General features: G+C 49.4%; 5 protein-coding genes across 5 annotated transcripts; 3 read left to right on the forward strand and 2 right to left on the reverse strand.

Moving 5' to 3' along the window:
- Window positions 1–60: 60 nt before the first annotated feature.
- Window positions 61–2,461, forward strand: M430DRAFT_55909 (hypothetical protein; the record flags this gene model as incomplete). The annotated part of the gene is made up of 2 exons (XM_024868570.1): window positions 61–437; window positions 490–2,461. Exons 1-2 carry the CDS (start codon window positions 118–120, stop codon window positions 2,459–2,461), a joined length of 2,292 nt encoding a protein of 763 aa, XP_024723684.1. The 5' UTR covers window positions 61–117.
- Window positions 2,462–3,821: 1,360 nt separating this feature from the next.
- M430DRAFT_15824 (hypothetical protein) lies at window positions 3,822–5,023 on the forward strand (the record flags this gene model as incomplete). Its single annotated transcript, XM_024863332.1, has 4 exons — window positions 3,822–4,107; window positions 4,156–4,377; window positions 4,434–4,537; window positions 4,592–5,023. 4 exons carry the CDS (start codon window positions 3,822–3,824, stop codon window positions 5,021–5,023), a joined length of 1,044 nt encoding a protein of 347 aa, XP_024723685.1.
- A 338-nt stretch (window positions 5,024–5,361) lies between these two features.
- On the reverse strand, window positions 5,362–6,585 carry M430DRAFT_114495 (hypothetical protein). Its single transcript, XM_024861560.1, has 2 exons — window positions 6,400–6,585; window positions 5,362–6,349 (listed from the first exon to the last, which is right to left on the reverse strand). The coding sequence occupies exons 1-2, from the start codon at window positions 6,556–6,558 to the stop codon at window positions 5,573–5,575; spliced, it is 936 nt and encodes a 311-aa protein (XP_024723686.1). The 5' UTR covers window positions 6,559–6,585; the 3' UTR covers window positions 5,362–5,572.
- Window positions 6,586–6,779: 194 nt separating this feature from the next.
- M430DRAFT_32926 (hypothetical protein) lies at window positions 6,780–8,342 on the forward strand. Its single transcript, XM_024866257.1, has one exon. It carries the CDS (start codon window positions 7,066–7,068, stop codon window positions 8,236–8,238), a length of 1,173 nt encoding a protein of 390 aa, XP_024723687.1. The 5' UTR covers window positions 6,780–7,065; the 3' UTR covers window positions 8,239–8,342.
- A 1,012-nt stretch (window positions 8,343–9,354) lies between these two features.
- Window positions 9,355–11,407, reverse strand: M430DRAFT_15827 (hypothetical protein; the record flags this gene model as incomplete). The annotated part of the gene is made up of 3 exons (XM_024863333.1): window positions 9,355–9,943; window positions 10,005–11,177; window positions 11,355–11,407. 3 exons carry the CDS (start codon window positions 11,405–11,407, stop codon window positions 9,355–9,357), a joined length of 1,815 nt encoding a protein of 604 aa, XP_024723688.1.
- Between the last annotated feature and the right edge of the window lie 3,402 nt (window positions 11,408–14,809).

A 14,809-nucleotide genomic window follows, 5' to 3' on the forward strand; every position in this document is an offset into this window, starting at 1 on the left:
TGCGTGGGCCAGCCTCGTCAATACCGCCCGCCGCAAATCATTCGGAGTCAACTTCCATCAACACTGTTGAAATTGGAATGCACAACAGTGCTTTTACAACACGTCTCCTCAAGCAAGATGCCGGCCCTTGATTTGATCGACTACTCTCCGCAGCAACCGCAGCCGGTGCCACCTCTTGCCAATGCTTCGAATGTCATCTTGATCGACAATTTTGACTCATTCTCCTGGAATATCTACCAGTATTTGATGCTCGAAGGCGCATCTGTCACAGTATACCGAAATGATGAGCTCAGTATAGAAGAGCTCGCGGCGCTGCGCCCGACCCAATTGGTCATCAGTCCAGGCCCAGGTCACCCCAAGACAGACTCTGGAATCAGCAGAGATGCGATCAAATACTTTGCTGGGAAGATCCCTATACTTGGGGTTTGTATGGGACAGTTAGTGACACAAACCGCGCAACATGAGGTTCTGTACTAATAATTGTTGCAGGCAATGCATACTAGATCTATACGGAGGAGATGTGAGCTATGCTGGAGAGATCCTGCACGGGAAGACATCGCCACTCCGCCACGATTCGAAAGGCGTATACGCCAACCTACCTCAAGACCTGCCTGTCACTCGATATCATTCTCTTGCGGGAACACATCCCACTCTTCCGGAATGCCTAGAAGTATCCTCTTGGATCGCATCAGGCGTAGATGGCGGCAAGGGGGTCATCATGGGTGTTCGGCACAAGGAGTATGTAATAGAGGGCGTTCAATACCACCCCGAGAGTATTTTGACAGCAGAAGGCCGTGTCATGCTTAAGAATTTTCTGCAAATGCAAGGAGGAACTTGGGCGGAGAACGAACGACTACAAAAGGAGGCCGCAAGCAACGCCAAGCAAGTTTCGAATGGAGCAAAAGAGAGCAAGAAAGAGAACATTTTGGAGAAGATCTTTGCGCACCGAAAATTAGCAGTGGCAGCACAAAAAGAGATTCCATCCCAGAGGCCTAGTGACCTCCAAGCTGCATATGACTTGGATATTGCACCTCCTCTTATACCACTCGAAAAGCGTCTTCGCAAATCCCCGTTTCCTATTTCACTAATGGCTGAGATTAAACGAGCCTCTCCTTCCAAAGGTGTCATTTCATTATCAGCATGTGCTCCAGCCCAAGCGAGAACTTACGCTCTGGCTGGCGCAAGCGTGATTTCCGTCCTTACTGAGCCTGAATGGTTTAAAGGAAGTATCGACGACCTTCGCGCTGTCAGACAGGCTCTTGAGGGAATGCCCAATCGCCCGGCAGTATTGCGTAAGGAATTTATCTTCGAAGAGTATCAGATTTTAGAAGCAAGGTTGGCTGGCGCCGATACAGTTCTGCTGATAGTCAAAATGCTGGATGAAGCTACTTTGACAAGATTATATCACTATTCTCGATCACTTGGAATGGAACCGCTGGTGGAGGTCAACACAGCTGATGAGATGTCGATAGCTGTCAAGCTTGGCGCCAAGGTCATTGGGGTCAACAACCGAAATCTCACAAGCTTTGAAGTCGACCTTGAAACTACGAGTCGACTACTTGGCCAGGTCCCCAAGGAGACTATTGTGTGTGCACTCAGTGGCATCTCTGGACCTCAAGATGTAGTAGCATATCAGAAAAATGGTGTTGGCGCAGTTCTTGTGGGCGAAGCTCTCATGCGAGCAAGAGATACTGCCAATTTTATCCGTGAGCTCCTTGGAGGATCAGAGCCGGTCGCAAAATCAGCGCCTGGAAGCCTTCTCGTGAAGATCTGTGGAACAAGAAAGGCAGAAACTGCGTTGGAGGCCATCAAGGCTGGTGCGGACTTGATTGGCATGATCCTTGTTCCCGGAAGGAGCAGACATGTCCCTTATAAGGACGCTGTTGCGATATCAAAAGCTGTTCATCAATCACAAGTAACCACCGGAACAGTAGTGTCTGATCGGGTAAGCAGCCAGGCCTCAGACTTCTTCGCCAATGCTGCCTCAAATGTTTCAAGTCACCGACCGTTGCTGGTCGGCGTCTTCCAGAATCAACCCCTGGAGGAGGTCTTGGAGCTACAGAAAGCCTATGACCTGGATATTGTGCAACTCCACGGAGATGAGCCATTGGAGTGGGCCAATCTTATCCCTGTCCCTGTTATTCGAAGTTTCAAACCCGGTCAGCCTGGTCTTGGAAAGAGGGGCTATCACACTGTACCGTTACTGGATTCTGCGACTGGAGGGTCTGGCCAGAAACTAGACATTACAGAAGTGAAAACAGCACTCACAAAGGACCAGGGTTTAAGGGTAGTACTTGCAGGTGGACTAAACCCAGATAATGTGGCCGACGTTGTACGAGCAGCTGGTTCTCTAGGCGACAGGATCATTGGCGTCGACGTAAGCAGCGGTGTTGAGGAAAATGGGGTTCAAAGCGTGGCGAAGATTCAGGCTTTCATAAAAGCAGCTAAGAGCGTTAGGTAACGTAAATAGGCAATGAGAACTTCCTGGACTTCATACCTTATACTACACTCCCGACCTCACAAGCGGAAACATATCTCAACCAAGCCAAACAAGTGAAATCTCCTGGCTGGTCTCACTCCTCAAGAAATTACTATACCGATCAATGTTTCAATTAGCTGACTTTGAATTTAAGAGGACCGAGCTACAAGGGCAATGTGGAAGTTTCATTTCCTACTCCTTTGCCCCTTTTTATGGCTCGGTTACGCGATGTATTCTGGTGACAATGCTACAAAGGACTCTGGTTCCAGGATAAACCTATGTCTATGTCGCTAATTCTTTTGGCCAGTGCCTGTATCTCAAGTTTGGCTTTTAGCTTTTAGGGAATATGGAACCATAGCGAGCAGCGTTATGGAGGGTCTCGACATCCATTTCCTTGCTAGGGCTCGCCCGAGGATATCATAGTCGGGCCCGAAATATTGTCAACACCAATAGTTCGAAAGTTCGCCATGTGCTACATATGTACATTTCATTACTCTCATTCGTTCTTGCTTATTCTCTGGATATCAACTACCTACCTTCTCAAGTATCATGATTTTCTTCCCAAGACCTAGTGGCTTAGCACTTCAAATTTCCATCCACCAATATATTTGGAGGTTATCATCCAACTTTCGCCACTGCTCAACACCTATCATACCATTGTTGCTCGATTTAACATTCTGTCAAGGACAACTAGATTCTGGGCATTGTTGTAAGTCCACCTCTCCTTCCTCTATGGTGAATCGTTGATTTCCAACTGCGCTCTTCATCTACCATATCGTACTCCATTCAACTTTACTCTTGCTTTTATCTTACACATTATCTAGAGTTTGAGGTAATCTCTCCTCTCAAACAAAAATATTTATCAGAATTTTAACACAAGATCTTCGTTGCATGGTTTACGCTGTTATAGCCTTTGAGCTTGATCAGCCAAACCTTGAAGGACACGACTTTGCATCATTGTTTCCCATTGACAGCATAGCTCCCCACTCACTTTATCCTCCACATTTACTAATCTTGATCTATACCGCGCTGGACTTGGCTCTTGGTATTGATATCTGCCCTGCACAACATATTTCTCTACTCACTTTCTCAATATTGGGTAATCAGCTTCTACTGATCAAGGATACGACTCCAACTACACATCTGGATCACATCTTTAAAACTGCACAAACGCTTTATTTATTCACGTGTTCACTTACTATATCAATCTGATATTCAACAACCCCCTTGTCTTCCATCACATCTATTCATTATTAAAGCCCCTCCGACAATTAGATTCGTCACTCGACTCTACTTTGAAATTACAATAGCCTTTTTTAAAGGTCTTACACGCAGGGTCATCATGGCTGCAAGAAAGGGTTCCAAAAGCAACGGCAACATAGCCTCCAAGAAAGTCGCAACCAACATTGTCACAGAACGCAAGTCCAAATCCAAGAGTTCCAAACCCATGAAGCAAATCTTCCGCGGGAAAATATTTTCCTTCTCTGGAGACTTCGGAGAAAATTGGGCCCACGAGCAAATGGCAGGCTGGATCAAGGCTCATGGCGGGCAGTATGAGAGGGAGGTATCAGCAAACACTACTCACTTGATATGTACCGTCGAGCATTATAAGAAGAAAACAGATCAGAGTATGTCTCCATAAATCTGGTAATTACCATATACTGATAAATTTCCAGTTAAAAGGGCTTTAGCTATCGGCAAGCAATGCCACATTGTTAACAAGGACTGGCTGGAGGACTGCCTTGTCTGCAAACCCTCGAAGAAGAGATGCAGGCCCGAGAAAGATTATACTCTAAACAAGGTCCTCAAGAGAGTCAATGATAGTTTGAAGGAACAGAAGGGTTGCCGACTGAAGTTTGGAGCTGCTATGAAAGCTAGTTGCGAGTTGGTTGATAACCGTAAGCCTTCTAATTGCTATTGGATTTGGTCTAATGACTGACGAGAAAGCAATCAGAGCTCAACCATGTCTATTGTGATCAGACAGGATTTGAGTACGAAGTGGTCTGCACCCGGCTGAACACGGATGGCAAAGTTAAGTCAGAGAAGTATACTATTTACGTGTGTTCTTCCATATACCAGAGCGAGGACAGTTGTATCTAATTCAACCCACAGCTCCTTGAATCGAATGCCAAACCATCGCACTATATGGCTGGAGCCAAGCTCACCAGTCCCGGCCGCCGCCCATCCTATTGGCGCACCGAGTGTCATCCAAAGACTTTCTTCGAAGCGTATTCTGATTTTACGGGATGGTTTAAAAACATCACAGGTATTGAATGGGACGATCGATTAGACGGGCTTCTCCAAGATCCTGAAAAATTTCGTTACAACGCCCCAAAACTCGGACGTCCTGTGGGTGCTTTACCACCTGGAAAGAATCCACCTTCGTGGAGAGATAATGAGGTCAAGTCAGAAGAGGTGCATGATACTGGCTCTGAGGCTGAGGACGGGTTTGGGAGCGAGCATACTTCTGAGACGGGGGAAATGGGGAACGGTTCCCCAATGTCTATCTCGTCCCATCCCTCTCCTGATTCTGGCTGCTCGTAAACCTATCTATCTCTCTACACTATACTGTACGCCCCTCAGCCCCTTATTCTGGCCCCCCAATCCGCCATGCCAGCAATAACCTAACACCAGCACCCGCAGCATCTCACCGTCCTCTCTCACCGACACCAAGCTCACCTCAAGACATTCGTGTCCTTCTTCTCCTCTAGCTTATCGCAACACACATCTTTATCTTTGCATGGATTTGGTACAGCATTGCGGAAAATGGCGTCCAGCTTTATTCTCTTCATCCATATCAAGGATTGGACATACTTGGGAGGATCTGACCGCTCGATAACATTCAAATTATTATCCTCATCAGTTAACACAACAGCTATTTAGTCGTTTTCCGTAGAGGGTCATTACGTAGTAGAATAAGGTTTCTTCAGAACCCCGGCATATTCATGGTATCTAGCTAGCATTTTGATCGTAATTCCTGAGATCGTCATCTACCACCTGGTATCAAAATATGTCCATATCTAACATATCTCCGAATCCCCTCTCCATCGATGGTCGATTCCAAAAGCTCCAGACTCCGCCCCTTAACCAGACCTAGAACCTTACCTTCGGTAAAACAAAGACAATAATCAACGCTATCACCATCAAGCCCGCAATCCAGACATACATCATCATCCGCCCCCACCACCCCTTACCCTCCGTATACTTCCTCAAGAACCCCATCCGCCGCTGCGCAGCTTCCAAGCCCAGCTCATTCTTATCCAGTCCCTCTGTCGCTCTGTTCAAAATGTCTTTTTCCTCTTCGAGGGAAGAGGCAAACGAGTGGCTGGAGGCCTTGAGAGCTTGCGCCATGTTCAAAAGGGAATTGGTGAGGGATTCTTGTTCGGTGCGATTGTGTGTCAGAAGGGCTTCTGTTGTGGCGGTTGAGAGACCGGTGGACGTCCCTGAGAGCAGCTCTGCTTTCTCCTTTTCGGCTTGCCGATTTCGGGATCGGAGGTTGGATGTGGGTTCGGGTTGTGTTATGGGTGCTGTAGGTGTTGTGCTAATCGGTTCTGGGTCTCTCGTCCGGGGTATATCTTGCGTAGCTGTAGTAGTAGGTGGAGGAGCGTCACTCTGTGAATCTTGATCATCCGTCTCCGTTTCATCGCTCGGAGTTTCCTCCCCTAATATATCCTCGCCTTCCGAACTCTCATCGTCCTCTAGCTGGTGTGCTCCCAACTCATTGAGTTCTCGTAGTCGCTCGCTCAGCATCTGGAGCGTTTCTCGCCGCCGTACAAGATCGGCCTGCGCTTCTTGTTTTTTGGACTGAATCTTTATTCTAAGTGCATCTTGCTCTAGTCGTAGAAGGAGTGACCGCGCATATTCGAGATTCTATCCCGCCGGTCAGACATGTTTTAAACCCTGTGCAGAAGAAAGCTTACAGTGCCAACCTTCTCCCGCTCATAGCTTGACGCTCGCAACTTGGTCTCTGTAGCTGAATCCGGAGTAACGAGAATGTTCTCAAGGCGTGCAAGCATGCGTGACAGGTCTATGGCCGTCGTATCTGGAGGCAAGCCTCCTACTCGTGGGTGCCTGACCATGTTCACTGTGCTGAGCGGGAAATGGGTATGTTCGAGGGTTTGGGGATGAGATCCGACAGGGTCACGGGAAAGTAAATATGTGGCTTGACAAGGCGAGGCTGTGGCGGTCGTTTTGGCAGCCTCAGGAGTCAGCAGCTTGACGATCCTTAGGTGAGGCTGCCAACCTTACCTCCGTAGACAATGATCAACCACCCGAGTTCACTTGTTCACCTATGAGAAGCCCTGCCTAGGAAGCTTGTTTGGGTGCCCCTGTGCTCGAAGCCGCGCATCTATCTACTAGTTACCCCAGTACTCTGACATCAGCTCTGGTTACAATGGACCTTGCCAACCAACTGTTGGCTGGCGCTCTGTACGCTGCGTACAGTCAGCCCCAGGAGAGAGGGGTTCATCAGAGTAGAAGATGACAGGATTCCCACATGCTGCAGGTTCCAGCTTCTCATTCTTTTTGCTATACCAACTACTCCTTTTGCTGTATTGACCTCGACTACAGACTATCCAGCTATCACCATGGACAAGCCGGTCTCTTACGCACAAACAGATTACGAGCCTCATCCTCTCACTGATGCGGGTTTTGATGCCAGCGCCGGCGCCCTTCAGGAATTAACCCGCCGTGCTGAGAACAAAAACCAACCCCCGACCTCTCACATTCATGGCTCTTCCGTCACGCAAGAATCCCACTCGTGGCTCTCCAGACACCTCCCGCATGGCACAATTGAAGCCGTCGAGAACAAGTTCCACCTTGGGAACTATGTCATGGACCGCCAAACAGGGGAGAAGACATTCGAAGCTATGAGCATTTATGTGCGCGTGGGAATGCATCTTCTCTACTACGGCAGCGCGCAAGAGAACATCCTGCACTGGAAGAAGACCCTCAGCCTGCTTAAAGTCCAAAGCGAGAAGATGGGCGCAGAGTACGACTCCCCCGCCAGCAAGCAGCACATCATTCCGTTCATTCAGTCTTTCCAGCTGGAGTCCACGCTCTCCGAGATGGTGAAGCCAGACCCCAACGACTATGCCACATTCAACGAGTTCTTCGCACGTGAGATCAAAGAATCCGCCCGCCCAATCGCAGAGCCAGACAACGACCTCGTCACCTCCTCCCCAGCTGACTGCCGCCTGACAGCCTTCCCAAGCGTCGACCTCGCCACCAAATACTGGATCAAAGGCTTCGGCTTCACTCTCGAGCGGCTGCTCGGTTCCCCCGAGCTCGCGGCGCAATTTGAAGGCGGCTCTCTCGTCATCGCGAGACTCGCGCCCCAGGATTATCACCGATGGCATGCGCCCGTCTCCGGCACCGTGCGAGGCATCAAAGAGATCCCCGGCGCCTACTACACCGTAAATCCGCAAGCCATCAATGAGCCCGGGACGCTCGACGTGTTCTGCGAGAACCGGCGCTCGGTCATGACGCTCGAGCGGTCGACGACCGGGGCTCCAATTGCGATTGTGGCCGTGGGCGCTATGCTGGTAGGTAGCATCAAGTACGTTAACGGTGCAGATACCGTCGGGACGCAGGTAAGGAGGGGCCAGTGTCTAGGCGCCTTCTACTATGGTGGGAGTACAGTCATTGTCTTGTACCCGCGGGGCGAGATCGTGCTGGATGCAGATCTGGTCCGGAACTCGACGGTGCATAATGTCGAGACATATGTGAAGGTGGGATGGAGGGTTGGGACTAAGCTGTAGAGCGTGTCTTCTTCTCTGGTGCTGTTTCCCGGGGTTTTCGGAGTATATATAAAGCCCCCCCTTTTTTTTTCCTTTTTGGACGTAATAGCTGAATATTCACGGCAATTAATTCACTTCTAATGATTTTTTAATTAATGACAGTATCTATGCATAATATTCATAATGTAGATAGATCTTGACTTCTCTATGCACCTATGCTATGCTATGCAATGATGATACGTACCCTTCTTTTCATACACCTACGACCTTCTAATAACTATCTATATATCTCCACGGAACAGGCAGGAGAGAAGTATTGGTAATTAATTAATTATCTTACTTGATACATGCAGATCTAGACCTAGGCTCTGAAATATGTATCTATGATACGATACCAGGATAGGAGATCGGACTCTAGGACGTGAGTTGTGATTGGCACACGGGAGGTTACAGATAGGTGGGTAGGTAGGTGCCGGAAGTTAAGATTCGCGAGATGGGGTGGTTTGATGGGATCAGTTTGTTCGCTCGAAGCGGATGCAGGTAGATAGGGGTGTTCAAAGCAAGTAAATCGCATAGTATAATCTCTATCAGATCACCCACTTGAACACTTCAACAAAAAACGACATTTTATATATCCAACAAACAAACAAATAAGTAAAAGCTAATAACGCAGCAACAGCAGAAGAAGCACACAAATTAACTCGGGTTATCCTTCCCCAACATCTCGAAATAGTCCATCTTCATGCATCCCATCTATCCTCGGGGCGAAGAAAAAGAAGGTCCTGGGATAGTGCCTCACAGCGCTTCCATGCAGCGGGATCCTCGGGTGCCTATGTATCCGGTCATGTCCTTGGGATGATCTCGGTGCGGGATCGATAACATCCTCCATATGGTGGCTTGGATGCATGACTGATTTCATGACTTTGACTGTCGATTTCCTTCTGTATGCATGTATGCGTACTGGGGTCCGCAATACTCATATCGGTGTGTCTAGGATCGAATTGAGCCGTAAATACCGGGTGGGTTCCTTTCATTGATTGAACATCAGGATGGATATCTGAGGGTGTGGACCAGACAGAAGTCGTAACCACGCCATCCTCACAATCATCCTCCTTCTCAATCGTACTGTCTGTTCCTTCAGCCAGAGGATTTCTGGCTCAAGTTCAGGCTCGTGGCAGGAGCGGAATTGAGGCGCTGGGTGGTCTGGGCCATTACCTTGAGGCAATCGCTTGCATTGCGGAGCAGTGCCATATTGTTAGCATCCCTAGGATCCTGGAGTTGCTTCATGGTTTCCAGGAGTTTTTGCTTGCTCGAATGGTAACGAGAAACCAGGCTGGGCTCCTGCGGCTCACGAGCCGCCGCAGGAGGCGTGGCAACTCTCTTCACTGGCTTCTCAGTGGGTGGTTCAGTGGCATCAGCCTTGCGCTTGTTCTTTCCTCGTACGGTCCCACCGGATGGGGGAGGAGATCCGCTGGCGCTGCTTTTGGAGGGTCCTGGATCATTGTGCACTCGCCTCATGTGGTCACAGAGGTTCCAGTGGCGAGGAAAGCCATTCCCAGGGGCGCTGCGCTCACAGCCCTCATACGTGCACAAGTATGGTTTGTCGCCATGTCCATGCATAGCGTGGGCTTCACGCTCATGCCGAAGGAGGCAGGCTGTGGAAGAGAAACGGGAGTTCTCACATTCCTTGCACCGGTAGGGTTTCAGATGAGAGTCCACGAATTTGCTAATAGAGACGATGCGGTTAGCGTTGTGGATGGAAATAGAGAGATGGGAAAGTTTCATACTCGTAATTACACTTGAGCTTCTCAGGCTTGTGTTGGCAAGACGGCTTGCCTTCCCATGGGCAGTGGTAGAGCCCATCGGCTTGGGGAGTCACATTGTGGTAATAGGGATGGTCCCGGGCATTATTGTCAACCTCCAGGCTGGAGCGGCCCACAAACCTTAGAGACTCATCGGGAGTCTCGGATGTCTCTACCAGACTACGATTTCTGGATGCCAAATCGCTAACGACTTTAGATTGTCTCGGGCCAATAGGCTTTCTCACGGTTCTGTCATCGGTCTTGTAAGGAGGCGGCATTACCATATCCGGGACGCATTGAACGTACCTTGGCGATAAACCTTCAAGACTGGGTGAGTAGTCCAAAGGGCTGCTGCTCGTAGAAGTTGTCAAATGTGGTGGAGGGAGAGTCCAGTCGTCAAGTGCAGGAGACGACCTTTGCGAATCCAGGAAATTGGGGCCATTTGTCCATACGGTTGGAGAGTCCATCATACCATTGGGATTGTAGATTCCATCATGCGTGATTGGCAGGTGCGCAGAGGCCAATGTGGACGCAAATGCGTCATCTTCAGTAGTAGGATACATACTGAATGAGTGTCCTGAGGTCAATGCAACATCAGAATTCCGGTGGAAAAGAGGATGGCTCCCCGAAATGTCCTCGCTAGCCCCATATGGGTAGCTCTCGAAGGCCTGAAGATCCACCTGGGTTGGGGTATATAAAGCAGAGTTATCAGGGCTGGGTGACCTGCCTGTGACATCTGATCTAGCGTATGACATATGGAAAGACATCTGTGAGACACTGGGGTACATTCCCACAGAGCCAGTCTGATCATAAGAGTTAGATAAGGAGGACGAATGAGTGGTCCCTTGGGAGGCGGCTCCTATTGAATCCTGAGATGGATAGCGTGACATTTCTTCACCGGCAGGCAGTAGCCCGGTATTCCACATGGTCCTTGGGACACTTCGGCCAGGTGCTTGGCCAAAAGAATGGAAAGAATCAGAGAAATCATTTTGTGCATTCCCTCCCTGGGATAATGAATCTTGGTGCAAGTACTGTGAGCCTTCACCAGTTCCGGGCCAGATTGATCCGCTGCTGTTACCCTGGATAGGTTCTGTCTGACGGAAAGAAATTCCAGGAGTTCCATGGACGAAGGTAGAATCATTTGTCAGGTTAAAGCCGCTAGAGGGTTTAGGTTAGTGTGCTGTCCAGACCCCATTTTATATCAAGTGCAACCCCGAACAAATGAAATGAAAAGCAGAAAGAAAAAAGCAACATAATAGCATCCGTTAGAGGGTCCTAGAGCTTCATTGGGTCAGCAATTGACAAGTCAAAAGAGCTTCGGGTGGATTAACAAACCAACAGGCAGCGCCATTGAGTATGGGCAGGAGTGTCCGAGTGGTATATCCCATGAGGCCAGAAAAAGAGAACAGAAAAGAGAGTCCAATGGCAGGGCGTTGATAGGCATAAATCCATAGGCTTTCAGGTATAGTTTCATCTCTTCAAGGTATCCATATTTGGGTGTTCACAATGGTCCAAGACTTCCTGCAAGGAGAATACAAAGCATTCTGTTAGTTTATTCTCGGCGCCAATCAAGGGGAAGCGTGCCAGACGTTTAGTCGGCGTTGAGCAGGTAGGTGTACGTACTCAATGGCATTGATATAATGCCTGTTTGATCCTTGTCACCGGCTGGAGACGATCATCCGTTTGTATTGTATGAGTTGGACCACGGTATCTCCTGACGGATCCTGGGAATTTTAAGGCTCCATGTCCAACGGCAAGTCCAGGTAATGATCCATGAAGGCTCCTAGCGGATATTGTCGACAAGTCAAGGCATGTTGCCTACTAAGCTTCACTTTGTGCGGATGCACGCAACCTAATCAAGGTTTGGTGAGAGCCATTGTCTGGAAGACACGGTCCTCTCATATAGACAGCGACCTAGTGACGGTTTAAAAGGGACCCATGGTATAATTCAAGGCGAGTTGGCAGGTTATAGCCATGATGTGTCAGCAACAGGGCTTGCGGATTCACATCTCGATCCAGGGCAAAGAACGGAAGTCCTAGTCGCACGTGATACAGCTGATATATATCACAATGGGAATCACGGAACATATCCTGACAAGGCCCCCTTGTCATGGCAGACACAAATCCAGCGGCCAATGGAATATCCTGGGTTTATCCGGAGTAAAATGGCCAATAACATAAAATGGAGACCAGGAGTTTCTGAGGGCCATACCTACCCAGGCCGTCACCTGCTGGGAGCAGGGGGTTGTGAAATTTCAATGCTGTGATCACCTGATCTGATGGGGACGTGACTGGAACACGTAAAAAGAACCTCTGGGCCCAGCCTTGGGAAATATGGAAGTCCGGAAATGAATGGAGTCCTGAGGAAGCCGGATACGTTGGAGCTGGCGTTGCTAGACAAGGAAAACATTGATTTCGCAGCACATGAATTCTCGGCACCTTGTACGAAAAGCAAGCAGCAAAGCAATAAAGATGTGAAAAAACAATATACCTGGCGGTAGCCTTAGTCCTGGAAAGCTTTTGTGGGTCGAATCCTGCCATGGCATCCGGCTGAGGCTTTATACAAGGTTGAGTTTGGACACAGATCATTGGAAAATCCGGGTATAACAATAAAGAAAAAGATAATGATTCCCTTCCAGTGGTCGGCTCGGCGTGTAGATCTTGGTTGATGGGTCTCCTGTCAGCGGCGGCAGCGGCTGCACAGTGTTGTTGAAAGTGGATGATGGTATGGCGTTCTTCTGGATTGGGGGGGGTAGGAGGAAAGAGGGCTGAAGAAGGCTTGGGGATTATTGTTGTGGGAGAAGAGGGAGAAAGTTGAGGTGGAGGGGAAGGGGGGAATGGCTTCACTTATGACTATTCGGCTAGCTGTGTGAGCATCGGTGTGTTGGCAATGGTCGCTTGACGGCGACCAGGGCTTACTGCGTGCGAGCAAGAGCCTCGAGCCAATGGATCGACGGAGCATCCAATGCCACACAGCCTCTGCGCATCGAGCGTCTGCGGTAATATGGCCAAGCCGGGATGCTGGTTGGAGAGTGGCGGAGAGCAGTGGAGCACGAGGGAGCTAGTGGGCGTGGCCTCTTCTCTTCTGCAGCAGGCGTCACGAATCGTTCCGCGTGCACCGCTCTGATTCGAGCGACGCAGTGCAAGAGCAGGCTTTTGGCACATGTTCCGACCGCAGCGCGGCCTGCAGTACAGAGAGATAGAGACCAGAGGAGAGGAAGAAGGGAACGAAGCCGCAGAGCGCTCTCTCGAAGGTATCTCGTCGGACAGGAAGAAGAGTGGCCGAGTCAGTTGTCGTTGTCTTGAGCCTTGACCAGTTGACATGGATGAGGATGGAGCAGCTGATTCAGACGAAATGAACACCGAGCGGAGGATTGGAATTTGAATATCCGCGTGTAATCAGACGGTAATCCTCCGTAATAGTGGCCATCGTTATAGCCTTATGGAGGTAAACCATCTCATGCAATGCCATGCAATGCCATGCATCGAGTGACAATCGTCATAATACGGAGTAATCTCCCGCACTAACGGTAACACCTCCGAACCCAGCGAGGAGCGGGAACTTGTTTCTTTCCCGCCCCTCTGGCCGGGCCGCTCCATGTGCCCGCTGGGGTTGTTGGACCCTGGGCTCGCCATTAATCTGATGGAAAATCCCTCAAAGAGCTCATTCTATTACTATCCCATTCTTGTTCTCGACTCTGTTCCCAATATGCCCCGAGCTCAGTACTGTACTGTACTGTATCATTCATCGGATTCGATTGATCATATCTCGGAGATGGCTCCTCGGGCGTCGTGTGCTATGACGGGGCGTGTGCGTGATCCCGGGTCGAGGTGTGGTGTGGTGGGTGGAGGAGTTGATTGGAGATGTCCACCCGCCTGAGCAGCTCAAGGCTGCGACGTCCCTCACGAGTCACCGAGCAGCGTACGCAGGTATATTCGATGGTGGCATGGCGGCATTGTTTTGATTGTTTTGCCAGAGATAGGTGAAGCTCTCGTCGATCAATCAATCTTCTCTTGGCAATATCCAGGCTGAGAGTCAGGACTCAGTGAGTATTCTCACAGGACTGAAGCCTGAAGGGGACCCAGCGAAGATGCGTTGCTAATCATACTCCTAGATTCCTAGACACACCCCTGCATACACTCCTCTCAGCCCTTCCCCTCCCTCTACCCCTCCTTACCTCGAGGGGTAATCGATTTCAAACGATTGTTACGGAGTATTCCGTCCAGTATTACATACAGACTTTATTCAGGCCTGAATGAACATCGAAACAAATAGAAGAGCAAGAAGCTTGGGTCAAGGACCCCTCCGATCTTCGTAACCCATTTTGGCCGCCTCGCTCGCCTCGCAGGACGCCTGGTCTGACCGAATAATTGCTTGAGCATTGCCTCCAAGCCCTGCGATAATTCTCCTGTTATAGGCCGTATTTGCGTCTGGCTGAAATTAAGGAGACGCTGTCTCGTACAGCAAATACGAGCAGGGAGCGTAGAGGAGTCAGTGCGACTAGCTGTCTGCTCTTTCATCGAATCGTCTTGCCCGTCGCATGTGATCTGTGCGGGGATTTTCACACATTGATTTGCTTACACAAATCAAGAAGCTGCTTTGACAGGTTTGTAGATACGGCAAAGTACAGTCAGTTGTTCACAAGTCCTCTTTCGCTTTATTTCACTTCGGAAACGGTTTCGTTGCCGGCTAACCATCCTCTCTGTCGTATAATCCACTGTCTGCTATATAGCCCCTAGCTAAGGCTGAGCTCATTCCTTCTCTCTTTATTCCTTCTAGGAATCTAGAA

The sequence above is a fragment of the Amorphotheca resinae genome, assembly GCF_003019875.1.
Source record: "Amorphotheca resinae ATCC 22711 unplaced genomic scaffold M430scaffold_2, whole genome shotgun sequence".
Lineage (NCBI taxonomy): Eukaryota > Fungi > Ascomycota > Leotiomycetes > Helotiales > Amorphothecaceae > Amorphotheca > Amorphotheca resinae.